The sequence below is a fragment of the Malaclemys terrapin genome, chromosome 2, assembly GCF_027887155.1.
Source record: "Malaclemys terrapin pileata isolate rMalTer1 chromosome 2, rMalTer1.hap1, whole genome shotgun sequence".
Taxonomy (NCBI): domain Eukaryota; kingdom Metazoa; phylum Chordata; order Testudines; family Emydidae; genus Malaclemys; species Malaclemys terrapin.
In genome coordinates, this window is record NC_071506.1 from 248,685,329 (window position 1) to 248,706,436 (window position 21,108).

The following is a 21,108-nucleotide window of genomic DNA, read 5'->3' on the forward strand; positions in this document are numbered from 1 at the left end:
CTGGGTGGTGAAGCTACAGGTGTTGGAAGCAGCTGGTGGCAATAAGAACCCAGAGGTTGGGGAAAGTGGGTTGGTGGTGACATGGGGACACAAGGGAAAGAGTTTTGGGACAAGGGCTGCAGGGGGTTGGGGGCAGGCACGGATGTGCTCCATCTGCATTGCTACGAGCGCCCGTATCGAGTCCGCTTGGCGCTCCATGATGCTTAGCTCTGTGCTTTGGTACCGGCGATCCTCATTCTGCTGGCAGAGCCTCCTTTCACTCTCTTGCCACTCCTGCACTTTTTGATTTTCATTAAGGGACTGCTCCATGACTTCATGCATCAGGTCCTCTTTGCACATGCAAGGAGAGGCATATTGTGCCAATTGAGAGACCTGATTAACAGAACAGTTAAGACAAAGTGAAATTTCACTCCACTTGCCTATGCCCAGTATTTTAATGCTGTGTCATGTGTTTACAATTTAACAGCATTCACTTGTGGTATTTAATGGGACTGAAAAAATATCTCCAATCTGAAAGGTATGTTTCTTAACACCAAGGATAAAAGTAGATCATTTTAAAGCATCTAGCTAACTAGAAAAATACAATTATCACATTCTGGGGTACAATCCAGACCAGTGAGGGGTTGTATCACCGCCTGCCTTCACCTCAAAATGTTCTGCTGCTGTATCTCTCTTGACTGGGTGCTTCCAGCCAGCATTCCAACGCACAACTATTTCACATTTGGGGACAATATATACCTTCAAGTCAGCGGCACTGCTATGGGTACCCGCATGGCCCCACAATATGCCAACATTTTTATGGCTGACTTAGAACAACGCTTCCTTAGCTCTCGTCCCCTAATGCCCCTACTCTACTTGCGCTACATTGATGACATCTTCATCATCTGGACCCATGGAAAAGAAGCCCTTGAGGAATTTCACCATGATTTCAATAATTTCCATCCCACCATCAACCTCAGCCTAGATCAATCCACACAAGCGGTCCATTTCCTGGACACTACTGTGCTAATAAGCGATGGTCACATCAATACCACCCTATACCGGAAACCTACTGACCGCTACACTTACCTACATGCCTCCAGCTTCCATCCAGGACACACCACACGATCCATTGTCTACAGCCAAGCTCTAAGATATAACCGTATTTGCTCCAATCCCTCGGATAGAGACAAGCACCTACAAGATCTCTATCAAGCATTCTTAAAACTACAATACCCACCTGCTGAAGTGAAAAAACAGATTGACAGAGCCAGACGAGTACCCAGAAGTCACCTCCTACAAGACAGGCCCAACAAAGAAAATAACAGAACACCACTAGCTGTCACCTTCAGCCCCCAACTAAAACCTCTCCAGCGCATCATCAGAGATCTACAACCTATCCTGAAAGATGATCCTTTACTCTCTCAGATATTGGGAGACAGACCTGTCCTCGCTTACAGACAACCCCCCAACCTAAAGCAAATACTCACCAGCAACCACACATCACTGAACAAAACCACTAACCCAGGAACCTATCCTTGTAACAAACCCCGATGCCAACTCTGTCCACATATCTATTCAAGTGACATCATCATAGGACCTAATCACATCAGCCATACCATCAGGGGCTCGTTCACCTGCACATCTACCAATGTGATATATGCCATCATGTGCCAGCAATGCCCCTCTGCCATGTACATTGGCCAAACCGGACAGTCTCTACGCAAAAGAATTAATGGACACAAATCTGACATCAGGAATCAAAATACTCAAAAACCAGTGGGAGAACACTTTAACCTGTCTGGTCATTCAGTGACAGACCTGCGGGTGGCTATATTACAACAGAAAAACTTCAAAAACAGACTCCAAAGAGAGACTGCTGAGCTAGAATTGATATGCAAACTAGACACAATCAACTCCGGTTTGAATAAGGACTGGGAATGGCTGAGCCATTACAAACATTGAATCGATCTCCCTTTGTAAGTATTCTCACACTTATTATCAAACTGTCTGTACTGGGCTAGCTTGATTATCACTTCAAAAGTTTTTTTTTTTTTCTCTTAATTAATTGGCCTCTCAGAGTTGGTAAGACAACTCCCACCTGTTTATGCTCTCTGTATGTGTGAATATATATCTCCTCAATATATGTTCCATTCTATATGCATCCAAAGAAGTGGGCTGTAGTCCACGAAAGCTTATGCTCTAATAAATTTGTTAGTCTCTAAGGTGCCACAAGTACTCCTGTTCTTCTTCTTCCAGCCAGCATGCAAGCATGCACTGAGGGCTTGTCTACACGTGAAACACTAAGGCTGTGCTGCTTAGCACTTCAGTGTAGACACTCACTATAGTGACAGAGGGGTTCTCCCATCGGTACAGTTATTCCATCTCCCCAGGAAGTGGTAGCTAGGTCGATAGAAGAATTCTTCCATCAGCGTAGCACTGTCTACACTGGGGGTTAGGTCAGTCTAACTATGTCCCTCAGGGGTGAGGATTTTTCACACTCCTGAGTGATGTAGCTGGGTCGACTTAACTTCTGAGTTTAGTCCTGGCCTGAGGGTCGGTGTGTTAAGTAGCTCCGTTTCAGCGCTCTGATTCCAGCAGGGGTGAAGGAAGTTTCATGCTAGTTTCTCCCCTCTCTGCTCCCCTCCCTCTCCATGCTTGCTAAAATGCAGATTGATCTGTTCCTGCAAACTCCTCTCCCCTGCTGTGATGCTGTGTGGTTGTCTCTTTCCCTTGTTGACTTTGATGTTCCTGATTACTTTCTATGTAAATTGCATTCCCATTGTCTCTTAATGTACCTTGAAAATACCTCCAGATAGCAGAACCACATTCCTTTGTCTAGGGTGGGGTAACTTTAGTCCTGCCTGGCAGATATACTTTAAGAACATAATTTCTAATGTGTTTCTAATTTTGAATTTATCCTCTGTACATTCACCATACAATAATATTAATGATCAGTATGTTATTAGCTTTATATTGATAGTTCACATGACACCTTCTAGATACCGGTTATGACATTAGTGGGTTGGAGTACATTCAACTGGTTAGGCCAGTTAAAACTCACTACCAGATTACAATGATACCCTTGCCTTCTTCCATTGGGATGCTGTTAGGGCAGTAGTGGGCAACCTGCGGCCCATCAGGGTAAGTTGATTGCAGGCCGCGAGACATTTTGCGGACGTTGACCATCCGCAGGCACGGCCCCCCGCAGCTCCTCAGATGACTGTTCCCAGCCAATGGGAGCTGTGGGAAACGGCGGGCCACAGGGACGTGCTGGCCCCTGCTTCCTGCAGGTCCCATTGGCCAGGAATGGTGCTCGTTCATCTGCACATCTACCAATGTGATAAATACCATCATGTGCCAGCAATGCCCCTCTGCCATGAACATTGGCCAAACTGGACAGTCTCTATGCAAAAGAATAAATGGACACAAATCAGACATCAAGAATTGTAACATTCAAAAATCAGTAGGAGAGAACTTCAGTCTCCCTGGACACTCAATAACAGACTTGGAAGTGGCAATTTTTCAACAACAAAACTTCAAAAACAGACTTCAATGAGAAACTGCAGAACTGGAATTAATTTGCAAAACTTCAAAAACAGACTTCAGTGAGAAACTGCAGAACTGGAATTAATTTGCAAACTGGACACCATCAAATTAAGCCTGAATAAAGACTGGGAGTGGATGGGTTACTACAAAAAGTAATTTTCCCTTTGCTAATACTCACACCTTCTTGTCAACTGTTGGAAATGGGTGACATCCACCTTGATTGCATTGACCTTGTTAGCACTACAAAAGTAATTTTCCCTCTCTTGATATTCAGCCCTTCTTGTCAACTGTTGAGAATAGGCCACTTCCACCTTAATTGAATTGGCTTCATTAGCACGGACCCCCCACTTGGTAAGGCAACTCCCATCTTTTCATGTGCTGTGATATATATACTGCTTACTCTATTTTTCACTTCATGCATCTGATGAAATGGGTTTTAGCCCACAAAAACTTATGCCCAAATAAATTTATTAGTCTCTAAGGTGCCACAAGGACTCCTTGTTGTATTTGCCATTAAGTCATTAATAGAGTTTTACATAAATATGACTCTTCTAGTTTGTAGGCACCAGCTTTCTTCTATTCAATTATATTCTTGACAGTGTAAATACAATAGGGTGAGAAAAACAACAAGGAGTCCGGTGGCACCTTAAAGACTAACAGATTTATTTGGGCATAAGCTTTCATGGGTAAAGAACTCAGTTCTTCAGATACATGGAGTGAAAATTACAGATGCAGGCATTATTCTACTGACACATGAAGAGAAGGGAGTTACCTCACAAGTGGAGAACCAGCGTTGACAAGGCCAATTCAATCAGGGTGGATGTAGTCCACTCCCAATAATTGATGAGGAGGCGTCAATTCCAGGAGAGGCAAAGTTGCTTTTGTAGTGAACCAGCCACTCTCAGTCCCTATTCAAGCCCAAATTAATGGTGTTAAATTTGCAAATGAATTTTAGTTCGCTTACAGACAGCCCCCCAACCTGAAGCAAATACTCACCAGCAACTACACACCACGCCACAGAAACACTAACCGAGGAACCAATCCCTGTAACAAACCTCTTTGCCTACTCTGTCCCCATATCTACTCTAGCGACACCATCAGAGGACCCAATGACATCAGCCACACCATCAGGGACACTCATTCACCTGCACATCTACTAATGTTATATATGCCATCAAGTGCCAGCAATGCCCCTCTGTCATGTACATTGGCCAAGCTGGACAGTCTCTATGTAAAAGAATAAATGGACACAAATTGGACATCAGGAATGGTAACATACAAAAGCCAGTAGGAGAACACTTCAATCTCCCTGGACATTCTATAACAGATTTAAAAGTAGCCATACTTGAACCAAAAAACCTTCAGAAACAGACTTCAAAGAGAAACTGCAGAACTAAAATTCATTTGCAAATTTAACACCATTAAAGAAGTTCTATAACTTGAGCTATATTTTGTGCATTGTGGTCTTGAGCACTCTGGTGCTGATCCAACAACACACACAAATACAGAGCTGTGTGAAAAACTGAGTTTTGTTTTGTTTTTTGTTCTGGCAAGTCAAACAAAAACTGATTATTTCTGGAATTTTCAGCAAATTGAAAAAATTGGGAAAAGATGGTTCGACCTGAAACTAAATGTTTTGGTTTAGATATGTTAAGGAAATGAAGGACTAGATTAATATAAATGAAGGAGGAGGTAGTAGTGGTGCCCTCCTCATAACCTTAGGGCATTCACCTAGGATGTTGGAGTTCCAGGTTTGAATCCTAACTGTGGAGCAGAAACTTGAACCTGGGGCTCCCACTTCCCTAGAGCATATCCTTAGATCTGCCTTTCAGCAAGTAAGCCTTGATTCAAGCTGGATCTGAGCAGTTCTTAGAGCTTAAGAAATCAGAACTATTTATCCTCATTCAAATAATAAGTGAGACGTGAAATGAGCTTCTTGGTAGATAAGTTCCCTGCAGATTGTTTTATAATAGCATATTCAGTTTGCAGAGTTTCAGCTGGCAAATTAATTTAAAAGTGGTAAACATTTACAAAGGTTTCACATAGACCCAGCTAAATATTGCAGAACTAGATCAGAAACTGATCCTGTTTCCACTTTTAAACTGGCAAATACAGAGTAGTACTTAAAACAATCTCAGTGCTTTGAATAGCTGTTCTTTTAGAAAGCCTATAGAGGAATCAAAGGCTCAACTAGATTACAGATCCTTAATATGAGTTAGAATTCACTGTGAAGTTTGTTTGAACTCCTGTGGTTGACCCTATGGCACAATTGAATGAACATGTCTAGTAGATACTTCCCCAAACAAATACCTACGTTTTCTGTGTTATTTTAAAGAATTAATTTGAATTGTGTTTTATGCAAAACTATTAGACCCATGATACTAGTCACTGAGTAACTAAAGAAGCCTTCCAAGAAACTCATTCTTTTTTTTTTTTTTTTTTTTTTTTTAGGGTAGTGAATTATCAGAAGGGAAAAAAAATCTTTTTTTTTTTTTTTTTAGAAAATACCCAACCTGTTTCTATGTTTACATTGCTAATCTGCAGGACTCCTGCTCTCTTTCTGTGAATACAGTCCACTGAAAGACGTACATTAGGTCTTTCAGTATCACATCAAGGTGTAACAAGGACAATTATTCCCATTGTTCGCAAAAGGTATATTTGCTTCCACACTGTCATCACGCAAAGAACTGTCCCCTGCAACTTCCTATACCTGGATATTTAATATTCTTTAATTAAATGATAAAGTCCTTTTGGTAGGGATGAGGGAACTAATTCTCCCTGCAAGGATAAGGGGCAGTAGTGAAGTCTGGTATGGGGTGACAGGATGAAGATGGGCTCAGAATTTGAGGAGGTCATGTTTGTGGGTGTATGTACAGGAAATCTGTGGCTAGAAGCCATCAGCTGACCAAGGTTTATAGCAGCAAATCACAGCACAGAGGTCACCAGGACATTTAAGTACAATAATAATATTGTTTTCAGAGTACTCATTTTTATTTTGGGAGTATGAGCTAATAAAAACACCAGTCCTTGGCCTGAATTTTAGTCTGGGATATAGCTATTAACTTATAAATAGAAAACACTGTCAAGTTATAATTTAAATGCTGCATATGTGACTGACTAACTGGGTTAAAACTGAACACAACTGAATTTAGAGTGTTGGCAAGTTACTTACTTACCTTGTTGTGTGGTGTTCACTGAAAAAGGCTATCCTGATTTGTCCTATCACGGTGCATTTTTATAATGCCAGCACTAAGGAACACTGATTGAGGTGTAACATGGGCTCCATTTTAAGTTAAATGGAAAACAAAAGGATGGGATGACTATTTAGGATATGATTTTTGTGTGTCTATGTGTGTTATGGGGAAAAGTAACGCTCCTTGTTGAAAGGACAGGAGACTTTTTTCTTGCAATAATTCTGTTGGGTTTTTTTATTAGAGGTTTTCATTTTAGGCACACGTTATGCTGGATTAATTAATATTCTCTTCAAAAGCATGCTTTTTTAAAACAATCTTTCATGCATACATTAGTTAATTTCACAAAGAACTGGAACAGCATGCAGTGCATTAGTCAGTGAGAAATCACAAATGAGTGTCATCTTGCAACTCAGTACTTGTTTTGTCTACAGGACCATTGTTCCATAAATAAATTGCTATCTATTTTTGTACCTGTTCTTTTTATTGGATAGCTTTCTTTGATGTTGTCAACCATATGCATCATCCGAGTGGAAGCAGCATCTTAATTATTTAATGTTTGCACAGTGCTTTAAACATGTCAAGTACTATGTAAGTGATAAACATTATCTAGATTTAATGTTATTTACAGTGACGTGATATCCTAGTGGCAAACTATCCTTGCAATTTTCATGTCAACTGTGGGCAGGATTGTGCATTGTCCTACACGTATTCAGACAGGGGCATAAAGGTGAGCAAAAACCCCTGAATGGGTGACAGATTATGGGCTACTATTCCCCTTCCCATTCAAGTGACCAAGGTGTGGAAGGAGCTTGACCTCCAATACCCTGGTTACTGCCGCTGAGTTAGTGCACGGGGAACTAATCTGTACTAGGTAAAGCTCTGGTGGAGATTACATGCCCCTTGGTCTCCTCCTGCACCACTGAAGTCAATGGGAATTTTGCTATTAACTTTAAGGGGGCATGAGCAGGGCCCTGAAACAGTGCAACTACATGCTGCCCTTTACTTAGGGATTATGGTAACTCCACAATCAAGCCTTAAACCATCAAATATATGCAAACTCATATTTGTGAGGGTAATGTAGGAACATATCTAAAGCAAAAAAAGTAATTTACCGCAGCCCTCAATCTGTATATTTTCCAGTAATAAGAGTATGGCTAACCATTCACTACTGCTTCATTATCCTCTTCCTTGCCTTTACAATATTTTAAGGTAGATTACTGCTCCTTTAGAGGATTCTTTGCCATGCCTTAGGGGACACCATAATTAAAAACAGGCATAATAATCGTCAACATTATAATGACTGTTTTATTATTAAAGAAAGAAATAAAGATATTATACAAAACAGAACACAGAATGCTTGGATGGGCATGCTCTTCTTTGGTAAATTAAGACCAAAATTAGCAAGGAGACCTGTCTTAATAAATCATAATCATTTTGTGGCTGTGCTTGAGCTAACTTCTGTCTCTGCTCTCCATATTAATATCTGAGGACACGTCTTCACTGGCTGCCGCAGCAGCGTTTTAATGTGGCTTGTGTAGTCGCGGCACAGCGCTGGGAGAGAGCTCTCCTAGGGCTCTAAAAAAAACACCTCAGCTAGCTCCCAGCACCAGAGTACCGTCTACACTAGCACGTTATAGCGCTGAAACTTGCAGTGCTCAGGGAGGTGTTTTTTCACTTCCCTGAGCAAGAAAGTTGCAGTGCTGTAAAGTGCCAGTGTACACAAGCCCTTAGCAAAGTCACTGAGGTTGTTTGGTGGTCCTCTGAGTTCATTCTTCTTAGCAGTCTTGCTTGTATAGACAACTGGAAGAGTTGTGATGAGTGCTATAAAATTAAGGAGAGCAGAAAATTCTTGAGTACCTTTTGAGTAGGTTTAATTAGAGATTTTTTCCTGCAAAGGGAGGGGTAGGAAAGCCTGCTTTAATGTTTTATGGCTTCTGAGAAGATCTCCCATTCTTCCCCCTCCCCCCCACAGTCTTGCATTCTTTTAAAGTCAGGACATAAATATTTTTCAAAGTCTGTTGTTTGAAATAAAAATCAAATCTGTTCCAAATGATATTTTAGACCAGAGTGGTGTTATGTTTTTTGATAAAGACAATTTGTTGTCTGTTGCCTTTTTTCCTTACAGTTCTCCTTAGATTTATGACCTGTTGTTTATAGTATTTACAACTGGCCATTAAAATGTCTATTAAGTATTTTGTACAAAGCACAAATTGCAATAACCAGTAAACACTTTAAAACATAGTACAAAATGGAAATAGTATAGAATTAAAACAAAATAGTAGTTATAAAAGCTGCATTTTAGTAGTTATAAAAGCTGCATTTCATAAACACACTTGGATGTAGTAAACATGGTTTCATGGCCAAGGAGGTGTCACCTTCCTTTGACACATGAGACTTTTAACTATGGAATAGAAAGTAGAAGCTTCCTGAAATTTCTTTAATTAATTTGAATATCTTATTTAATAACATAAGCAACCAAAAACATAAGGTAATGTTGTTATATTCTCCATGCATTGTGGGCATAGCAGAAGAGTAGGTATTTCTTAAAATTCAGTAAAGGCACAGACAAGTTTTTAATGATCCTATATTATAAGAATAAATTATAATAATTTAATTATAAATTTTTTTCATCAATATTGAGATTTATCTATCACAGTGGTTCTCTTAGAGATTAAAAACGAGCATCCATAATTCTTTTTTCTATGTTGTTGGGGACCTTGCCTGCTTGAGATGCAATGCCGATCTCGGAAACTGCACATGCTTTAAAAGAACTAATTAACTATAGGACAAAAAAAGAATTAAAGCATAATATCCAAATGTATATTTTTGAGATGGCATTTGATGCCAGGATGCTTTATTCAAAATGCTACTGACATTTAATCAAGACACTTCCTCACAATTACCACATATCTTTGGTGACTTTATTTGGAGTTGTGGTTCATTAATTTTTGGAAATAAATGTTCTATTTTTGCAGTTTTAGACATTATTGCAAAAACATTATGTTTCAGTAGTACTGTGAAGCAATACTGTGGCATCTTATTACAACTTATTTTTTGTTCCTTTGTGTGAACTTGGTATTGAGCTCCCATGTCATATGTTCAGACTTGCATTTGAGTTTTTAACCAGCATTTCATGGGCTTTGTGGAAACTCATTCCTGTGTGCATGTTATTTCAGTAATTAACTATGATGTTTTTTCTTGGTATACACAGGTTATTAGCTTTTCCTGTATAGGGTAAGGAAACCAGGACAGTAAGTGTGGCAAGGGCTATATTACTTAGTCATTTACCCAAAAAAAGAACAGGAGTACTTGTGGCACCTTAGAGACTAACAAATTTATTAGAGCATAAGCTTTCGTGGACTACAGCCCACTTCTTCGGATGCATAGAAGTGGGCTGTAGTCCACGAAAGCTTATGCTCTAATAAATTTGTTAGTCTCTAAGGTGCCACAAGTACTCCTGTTCTTTTTGTGGATACAGACTAGCACGGCTGCTACTCTGAAACCAGTCATTTACCCAGTCACTCATGGGAGGCATCTTCAGTGTGATTGAACCATAAGTTGGGCAGAGGGACAACTGCACCCTGCAAGACTGCTTAAAATGTTTTGGGGATTCTCAAGGAGGTGATGGAGCATTACAATGGGGGTGATCTGGAAACCTTGTTGGGGGGGTGGAGGAAAAAGAACTGAGATGAATTTTTTCTCACTTTTTTAATAAAAAAAGTTCTCATTTTTCAGCAAGCTCTAACCTTGATAAACATCAACAGGGAAACAGGGAAGCCTTGAACATTTTTTAAAAAAAGAGATAGCATTTTAAGGGAGGGCTATAAGAAACAAGGAATTTTTTAAAGGAAAGTTAAAATTAAGAATATTGAAGCTGACAGGGTCTCCGTAGCTGTATTGGTTGTGACATCACAGTGTTTGACAGTTCTGAATCAGTCAAAAGGAAAGAAGCTAATTCTCTTGGCTGTTGTTTATTCTAAATACTAATCTGTTCTATGTTTTGGCAATAATGAGAAGTAAATGTATAAAGTATCTGCTATTTTAATGACATTTAGTAAAATATTTACCTCTCTTTAAAGTTTGCTAGAGTATATCTGTGTATCTGATTATTTTCAGTTTAGTGGGATTCTCATAAAAGTATATAACTTATTCACATAACTATTAATTAAATATGATTAATGTTATTACAGTAACTACTAAAAGACCTAATCATAATGTGCCATTTATTATACCATCTTGCCATCATTTTACGTCACAATGTTTCAGTGGATTTAAATGTGACTGTATAACCAACCACATTAATGTCATAGTTCACTTTGATTAATGTGAACACCAGAGAGCATTGATAATGATTAGTCTCTTTCATGAAATGTTACCAAATACAGTATCTCCACAAGAACAAATTTAAGCTCATTTTAAAATCATGAAACATAGTAAATGGCTTTTCTATCAATTGATATTAAATACCTAATGAAAAGTGAAAGTCTACTATATGCTGACAAATGGTTTTGTAATTATTGTTTCCCTAGATCTTGGTGGAAGGTACTGTGGGAGACGGTTTCTGTGGAGACATTGGAATTGATGACTTGTCCTTTACAGACTGTACCCTTTACAATGGTGAGAACAAAGTTAGAAAATAACTATAAATCTCTTTTCACCCAGAGACCTAGGACTTGTAACTGATTTGTTTTGGTTAATAACATCAGTGGAGGAACTTGTTCTGTAAAATGAAAACCTGCTCAAACCTTGCCTCTCCTGTCTAACAATCAAATCCCAACTAGTTTTCCCATCTGCCTAACCCTACTACCCAGAACCTTTCACCATCCCCTGGTAACAGTTAGCTAGCAATGTCCTGGAAATGTCCTCAAGCAGGTTCCAGAGTGTGCTTATTGAGGACAGAAAGGAAATATTGTGGCAATTGACATCTGGAAAACTAATTAGTGAAAAGCAGAAAATGTGATTTGATGATTACCTGTTCTGTTCATTCCCCCTGAGGCACCTGGCATTGGTCACTGTTGGAAGTCAGGATCCTGGGCTAGATGGACCTTTGGTCTGACCCAGTATGGCCATTCTTATGTTAGATATGCCTGGTATCCTGAGTCCTGACCGTATAGAAAAAGGAAGTGCTTCTTGACACTTAAGCTTAAGGTCTAAGATCAGGTCAGATCTGTAAGGGGAAGAAACTGTGTTCAGATGCCTGGGGACACTGGCTAGAAAATAAGCTCTGGAAGACAGAAGTTCCAGTATCTAAGGGTGAAGGGAAAAAATGTCAGCAGCTCTAATAGGCAGTCACTGGAACTCATTTTCCATTACTAGCAACAAGGTAATTTGATTTCTCGAAGGAGAACCAAACTTCTAAAGTAGTGTAAATATATTAAAATTTCACTTGGCAAAATTCATTCCACCTTTTGACTGACACAGAGAGAGAGAGAGAGAGATCTGCGCATACATATGTATATAATCAATTTAATGAAGACATTATTCTGACAATGTCAAAACAAAAAAGTCAAATACTCACACTACAGTACACAAACAGTTTTAATGATACTACTGTCTGCCTGGAGTCTTCACTATCTAGTTTGATACAATGGCTACAGAAACATCATACCTTGTGTCCCAAGACGTCTACAAAATTCCATGCCTACAGTGTTTCATAACAAAAACAAAACAAACAAACAAAAAGTAAGCTTCCAAGAGGGCTGGTGTTAGCTGCAGAAAAAAATGAAATGTAATATATGGTCTGACAGCTGACTTACAGTAGTAACAGAAAGCAGTAGAACAGCAGACATTTTAGCACAAAATGATTTTCCTAGAATTGCTATCTTAGCAGACTCTCATGCAGACAAACATAGTTTTAGCATGCAAAAACTTCTTCTAGGCAAAATTATTAGGTCCAGCAGGACTGTAGTGCATGCTGTATGCTTTTCTCGTGGATCATTTCCCTTTTTTTTAAATCAAATCTAAATAGTACACAATACAACTGTATTTTGTATGGCATCTTTCACACAAACAATGTATAAAGTTAAATGATACAAAGTTAATGTAAAAATATCTGCAATGGTGGAGGGGGAGGGAAATTAAGAGATATAGACAAGGGAGCAAATGTCTTCAGCTGACAAATGAAACTAGATAGGGAGGCAGAAGGATTTAAGAAGTCTGTTCTAAACGATAGCGCTTCAAGGGACAAGGCCCCAACACAAACAGTGGTGAGTTTGTATGAAGAAACAGAGGAGGCTGAAGATGGACAAAAAAAGGAATAGTGGGATGATCATAAACGAGCTGGGAAAAGGGATAAACAGTGAGGTGGCAAAATTTTCAGATGATACAAAATTATTCAAGATAGTTAAGTCCAAAGCTGACTGTGAAGAGTTACAAATGGATCTCACAAAACTGGGTGACTCAGCAACAAAAAGGCAGGTGAAATTCAATGGTGAGAAATGCAAAGTAATGCACATTGGAAAATATAACGCAAACTATATATACAAAATGATAGGATCTAAATTAGGAGTCATTGTGGATAGTTCTCTGAAAACATCTACTCAATTTGGAGTGGCAGTCAAAAAAGCTAACAGCATGTTGGGAATCATTAAGAAAGGGATAGATAATAAGACTGAAAATATCATATTGTCTCTATATAAATCCATGGTACGCCCACATCTTGAATACTGCATGAAGATGTGGTCGCCCAATCTCAAAAAAGATATATTGGAATTGGAAAAGGTTCAGAAAAGGGCAACAAAATTATTAAGGGCATGGAACAGCTTCCATATGAAGAGAGATTAAAAAGACTGGGACGTTTGAGCTTGGAGAAGAGACATGATTGAGAAGGTGTGGAGAAAGTTAATAAGGAATTATGTACTCCTTCACATAATACAAGAAGCAGAGGTCACCCAATGACATTAATAGGCAGCAGGATTAAAGAAAACAAAAGGGAGTACTTCTTCACATAACAAACACTCAACCTGTGGAACTCATTGCCATGGCATTTTGTGAAGGCCAAAACTATAATGGGTTAAAAAAGAATTAGATAAGTTCATAGAGGATAGGTTCATCAATGGCTATTATCCAAGGCCTGGTCCCCACTAAGCCCCCACTTCGGACTAAGGTACGCAAATTCAGCTACGTTAATAACGTAGCTGAATTCGAAGTACCTTAGTCCGAACTTACCGCGGGTCCAGACGCGGCAGGAAGGCTCCCCCATCGATGCCGCGTACTCCTCTCGGCGAGCTGGAGTACCGGCGTCGACGGCGAGCACTTCCGGGATCGATCCCAAAACATCGATTGCCTGCCGCCGGACCCTCCGGTAAGTGAAGACGTACCCCAAGATGGTCAGGGATACAACCCCATGTTCTGGGTGTCCCTGGCCTCTGACTACCAGATGCTGGGAGTGGACTGTGGGAATTAGGTGCTTAAACCTGATGAGAAAGGAATCCAGTGGAGAGGAAATTGGCATGATACAGTCAGAGTGGTGGGACAGGAAAGTGATTGTCAAAGTAACTTTTTTTTTTTTTAATGGACCGAACAGCAAGGAGACGATAGCAAAGGGATGTTAGATAGGAGGAGAGTCTCACAGCAATTCCACAGGTCGGGTCCAGAGATCAAAGAACTATTGAATAAAGACATTGTTTGAATTATTTTTTTTTTTCATAAGGAAATTTGCCAAGTATATCATCAACACCTTCAGGAACTTCAGTTCCTGCAACACTCCCTATGAACAATTGCACAGAGAAGGAATTTGTCTGTAGAGAAACGGGCCACTGCATCCAGATGATCCAGAGATGTGATTTCAGACCTGACTGCTCTGATAAGTCTGATGAGTCCTCTTGTGGTCAGTGAACTAATTATTATGTTGCACTAACACATTTATTCTGAGATATTAAAATATTTAATTATTCCATATCTTCATTTGCTATTCTGTATTTACGTCCTGGCATTAATCTTCATGTAAGCTTCCCCAAAGAAAGACTAATCTTCAGCTTTGTAGTATGGGAATCTGAGATGTAATGCATCTTCAACCTTCCAATGTGCTGACTGGGACCTGACACTTTATATTTCAACTCAAATTACTTACTCAAAAGCTTATATCACTTAGTGCTTAGTTGCTATACATAGCCATTTTAAAAAAATAAATACAGTTTCTCAAATTAACGGAACCAGTAATTACTGCTCATCTTTTTAAAGCAGCAAGGCAATTGTTGATGAGCAAGAAATTAAGATAATATGTCATGAAGGGAAGAGTGGATATAGCCAAAAGAGTTACAAAGAAGTAACTTGTTGGTTGCTCCTGATGGATTTCTAGTATCAAGATACTTAATAATAGAAATCAAACTGTTGCTTTATATTTGTGCCTTAAAATATAATCCTTGATAATCCTGGTCTGCTAGTTCACAAGAGGAAATGTATTTAGACTACCCCTTCAGGGCAGGAACTGTGTCTGTATTAGAGGTGTGGGAAACCAGAATGTTCAGGTTATGGGAAATTCTGAAATTTCTAAATTTGTTTTCATTCTGAATTTGAATGAAACATTGAATTTCAAAAATTGCCACAAAACTACATTTAAAAAAAATGTTGTTCAATCAAAACATTTAGTTTTGATTTCCACTTTCAAAAAAATCATAATACAAAATAAAATTGTTGTCATGAAAAGCAGTTTCAAATGAAAATTGGAAACATTCAGTTCTGAAAATGTTGAAATGGAATGTTGTGATATTATTGAGTGCTTCATTTAGATCTTTTTCTAAATGAATTTTTTTTTAAATCAACACATTCCCATGGACAATTTTGATTTCAGTGAAAGAGCATTTTCCAGCCAACTCTAGTCTAAATGTTTGTCAGCACTGAATACAAATCAGCTGTTATGGATCACCATAGTACAAATAAATAATAATAAATTATTTTTTTTATTTTTAATACTCATGAAACTTCCTTGAATATAGCAATTTCTTCAAAATTATTTGATTTTAATTTCACAAATCTCTTCAGCTTTTTCCTGTATAGATTGATTATGAATACTGAAAAATTTAGATGTTGCATGCTTATGATTGGTCAGCCAAATCACATGGTATTGTTTTTCTTTCCTGATTAAATGTGTGATCATTTATAAAGTGAAATATTTTGTTTGTGTATGTATGAATATAAAATATATTGTCCACAAATACACTCGCATGTGATTTTGATATCTACTTTCTGTTAACATTTGTTCCAGTAAAACATTAGCCACTGAGTGTCCATGGTAAGTGAACCCAAACGGAAAAAGTGGAAGTGATTTACAAATTCAAATATTGATGGACATTTTCATGCAGTATTCATCCAGCTCTAGTTACTGAGGAGAAACACTGAAGTGAAACTTTAGCATAAAGCAGAACTCACTGGGTAGAACAAGTTTTTTCTCACAAATTCACTTTAAGTCTATCTTCCAAGTCACCCTTCATCTCTTCAGGGGGATAAATGCCATGGAGAATACTGCTTAGTCTACTGCATGCAATCTGAAGTCTGCAGTCACCACAGAAATGACTGCAATTCATCGCTTAAATGGCAATATCTGAATATGCCTGAAGTACGTTCTGCAGGCAGCAATCTGTGCACAGGAGGGTGTTATCCACTGTCAATTGCACTTTAAAACATAATATTTATAAACCACGTAAAACTGTAAAAGAATATATGTGGCACTTTAGACTGTGCCACTTATCACTGTCAGAAAGCATTATTAATCTTTTAGATAATTAGGCAGAGACATTGGTTGTGGTTAGCTTTACCGTAACTTTTTAAACTAATAAAGCTGCTCTGTTAGCCCCCCCATCCTACTTCATTCCCCAACCTCTACTCCCCCAAAGAGGTTACCCCAGGACAATATATTGTCCTCACACATTATAACTTACTAATACAGAGATCATCTAAGGCAGGGATCGGCAACCTTTGGCACGCGTCCCATCAGGGAAATCCGCTCGCAGGCCAGGACGGTTTGTTTACTGCAGCGTCCGCAGGTTCAGCCGATCGCAGCTCCTAATGGCCGCGGTTTGCCATGCCAGGCTAATGGGGGCTGCGGGAAGGGGTGGCCAGCACATCCATCGGCCCGCACCACTTCCCGCAGCCCTATTGGCCTGGAATTGCCCCAGCAGCAGCCGGTGCGACTGGCCCAGTGGTTGCTATGACCTCCATGACAAACACAGATTAACCATTCGATTCTGTGTGTGGGGACACTGAGTGGGACAAGGCAACTGGAATACTCATTTGTCCCATCTTCAAGAAGGGATCAGTTAATCCCAGGAGGCTGAAATACTACCCAAATAAGATGGTAATTCAGTATTTTGGTCCCAATGCCAAATGGTAGCATTACTGTAAGTCATTTAGATATGATTTGGATTGTTAAAATAAAACTAATTTGCTTTTTGAGTTCCCTTCATAAAGTTGCTATCACACTGATAGCTAATGGCTTTTACACTGATATCTTTGCATATGACATCACCAGAGGAAATGGGTCCTTTTCATATATAATGTGATCTGATGTTAGACACCAAGGTGAATAATGATTTTTCTCCCCAGGTTAGAATTTGTTCCTTAGCCAATAATATAGTGAGTACTATTGATATTGTAACAATAGGGAGAAGCCATACTTATTGATGCTGTATAAATACTCATTAAAGAAACTAAACTGCAATTCTTTTATACCCATATTGTTCACTAGACCCTAACATCAACAGTCTGATCATTCCCAGTTAGTAGACATATACTAAGTATTCCAATTTTGTCTTGTAAAGCTGTGGAAGTTTGTGATTTTGAAGATGAAAACCTATGTGAATGGTATCAACCAGTAACAGAAGTGACAGCAGCAACTGTTTCAGTCCATTCCACTAATGCATTCCAGTGGGGCCTTGGAAATGGAGCAACCATACATCCTGGGGAAGAAAACCACAGGCCATCAACTGATCACACAATGTGAGTAAGATGTTCACACCTACACACTTACCTCTTGGGACTGTATATGGTTAATCAGCTATGGCACTTGTGAATCCTGCTGCCATTTGCTCATTAGTGTCAGTGTTAAGTTATTCTAGACCTGCACTGCTCTAAGAGCAGAATGCTCTCGGTGCATGTGAAAATTGAACTCTCTCCTAACATATAAATGTCTTGTACACCACGAGCAGGGGAGGAGAATTGCTGTCCCACCATGTCCTGCACAATGCTGAGTTTTCATCTCCAGCAGTACTAGCTCTGAGAAGAGGCAGCCAATCAGTATTCCTGTAGGGACCAAGGTGTGAGCAATCATACCTAATGCTTAGAGTCAGGTGCCTGAAACCAGAGCCAGGGTCAAAGTCAGGTGCCAAGCCAAAGGTCAGAGCCGGAGTCAGGGTCGGGGTTAGGATAGGAGCAGAGACGTGGAATGAGGCAGGAAAGCAGGAACTGGCAATAGAAAGGGTTCTGGGATAAGGAAGGCAGGAACAGGCAGGGCTCAGGAATCAGGCAAGTAGGCAGGGTCCATAGCAGCTGCCAGCCAGCCAGGCACAGCTTCCTGTGCCTCTTTCTGGTTTAAGTAATGTGTCCCTGCCACTCAGGGGACATCTCCTCCAAACAGAAGCTTTCTGGGCCCTCTGTGAGCTAGAGCTTCACTAGCCCACTTTTCCACATCTTTGGGTGAGTGGCTAGGTGGTGGCCACAGTCTCAGTCCTGCCTGGGGGCTCATGGCCCAGATTCTAGGGCTTGGATTACTAGCTGATGTATTACATCTGAGAATACAGATGGAAGCAGACATGGGCAGCATGTATAATAGGCCAGGGGAGGCTAAGCCTTCCCTAACGCAGGCCGTGGCCCCGCCCTGACTCCCCTTTTCCCCCAAAGCTGGTGGGAGCTCAGCTCAGGCCAGCGGCTTGGAGCTTGGTTGGCTGGCCACTCAAGCCAGCCAGAGGCCTGGGGCAGCTCGGGTTGGATCAATGCTTGGGCCGGCTGGTGACCTGGGGGTCAGGCCAGTGCTCGGGCCAGCTGGGGGTCATGGCAGCTGGTGGTCCAGGACTTGGGGGGGCTGGGGCAGGCGGGCCAGTGCTTGGGCCAGCTGGTGCAGTAGGGCAGTCTGGCCAATGGCCCAGGGATTGGGAGAGCTTGTGTGGGTGGGCTGGTCCTCAGGGTAGTTTGGCCAGGGCTCTTCTGGCAGTAGGATGGAGGGGGGCCTCGGGGCCCTGGCAGGCAGGTGGGGAGGTGGAAGGGGCGGGGTAGGGGCAGGGCCTTGGGTGGAAGGGATGGGGTAGGGCTGGGCCGGGAGCTAGCCTCCCCGAAGGAGGAGTTCACACACCACCCATTGAAGCAGTGACTCACTGCTTTGAGATTGTGAATAATTTAAGGGTATGCACTAGGGCTGACGATTAATTGCAGTTACCTTACATGATTAACTCATTAATTGCGATTAATCACAGTTAAACAATAGACTATAAATTGAAATATATTAAATATTTTTGATGTTTTTCTACATTTTCAAATATATCTGTTTCAATTACAACAGAGAATACAAAGTGTACAGTGCTCACTTTATATTTTTATTACAAATATTTGCACTATAAAAATTATAAAAGAAATAGTATTTTTCAATTCACCTCATACAAATACTGTAGTGCAATCTTTTTATCATGAAAGTGCAACTTACAAATGTATTTTTTGATACATAACTGCACCCAAAAACAAAGCAATATAAAACTTTAGAGTCTACAAGTCCACTCAGTCCTACTTCTTGTTCAGCCAATCACTCAGACAAACAAGTTTGTTTACATTTGCAGAAGATAATGCTGCCTGCTTCTTGTTTACAATGTCACCTGAAAGTGAGAACAGGTGTTCGCATGGCACTGTTGTAGCTGGCATTGCAAGATATTTACATGCCAGATGCACTAAAGATTCATATGCATTCATGATAAAGAGATTGCTCTACCGTACTTGTTTTAGGTGAATTGAGAAATACTATTTCTTTTGTTTTTACAGTGCAAATATTTGTAATCAAATATAAATATAAAGTGAGCACAGTACACTTTGTATTCTGTGTTGTAATTGAAATCAATGTATTTGAAAATGTAGAAAACATCCAAAATATTTAAATAAATGATATTCTATTATTGTTTAATAGCGCAATTAATCACACGATTAATTTTTTTAATTGCACGATTAATCACAATTAATTTTTTTAATTGCTTGACAGCCCTAGGATGCACTATTGAAGTCCTTATCCACAGTAGAAGCTTTTACAAAATTGTTTTCTCTATTGTTGATCGAGATGTTGAACCGAGTTATAAATGCACAATGATGAGACAAATCATCTATCTTGGTCATGCCAGGGCATTCACTGAAAATTATTGGGAAAAGCAGCAAATATTTGTTTCTTTGCTTCACAGTGTTAAACTTTTTCATGATTGTCCATCCAGTAGAGGGGACAATGTATGCAGAACCATCTCCCTTCCTTATGCTCATGTTATGCTGCACAGTACAACTGAAACTACTACAGACATTCAATGGAAACTTTGTAAATAATACCTCTTACATCTGTACTGCAGAAATTCATCATATTGAAAAATAAATCCACTCACTTTGCTCTTTTGTCAATAGATCAATGCTATCAGGATATTGTATTTTATAGAGATAAAAGTCTATGAATGCTGTTAGTAAAGGCATATGTGCTCATCTCTAGCTATGCAAACATGACTTTTGTTAACAGAGATTCAAAAATGAAAAAAGGGCCTTATCCCAACTTCTAAATTTGTATACCAACTGGTAGGGCTTTGTGCATGAAAAAAAACAGCAACCTGGAGATTCAATTTTAAAGGCTTTAGTTTTGAGAATTTGACCTTAATGTGCATTACATGGGTTGAAAAGAAACAAATGAGCTAGCCTTTTTCCTCTAAACAGACAGCAACAACAAAACACAAAACCTATGGTCCACATAAGAAAAAAAATGGACTGGAGGAACAGATTTAAAGAGCTCAGTCTAGCTTTAATACTTATATTCTAGTTGATTGGCTTTTTTCTACATAGTGACTACTGACCCCAAGCGTTTAATTTGCTCAGATTTTGCTCCTTCATCTTAAAGAATATGGTTGGAATGATGCCTTTTGGGGCAGAATTTGCCATATGGACATGCCAAAAATCTTGAATTGAAGCCTGGAAGGAACTCTTTTATATTGGCTCTTACGTAGGGGAAAGAAAATCTTCTCCTAGTGCTTCATTCCTGTGTGTGTTTCTTATACTCTCTCAAAGGATATTATTGAAGTCAAACTGCCGATTCCAGATAGAATCATTATGATAATTACTAGCTCCCAATAAAAATATTCATTTCATTTGCATAATGAGCAATAATTTGCTTTTTCATTGAGATTTGGTTACATTTAGTAAAGAATATGAAATTGTACTTTAAATG

The 21,108-nt window shown here is 39.5% G+C and overlaps 1 protein-coding gene across 1 annotated transcript in view; it reads left to right on the top strand.

Annotated features, from left to right (window-relative positions):
• MALRD1 (MAM and LDL receptor class A domain containing 1) overlaps positions 1-21,108 on the top strand; it is a 435,909-nt gene that overhangs the window by 120,142 nt on the left and 294,659 nt on the right. Inside the window, exons 18-20 of the mRNA XM_054017027.1 lie at positions 11,252-11,339; positions 14,374-14,550; positions 17,480-17,657. Of these exons, the coding sequence (XP_053873002.1) occupies positions 11,252-11,339; positions 14,374-14,550; positions 17,480-17,657 (443 nt within the window). The remainder of the gene's footprint in view (positions 1-11,251; positions 11,340-14,373; positions 14,551-17,479; positions 17,658-21,108) is intronic.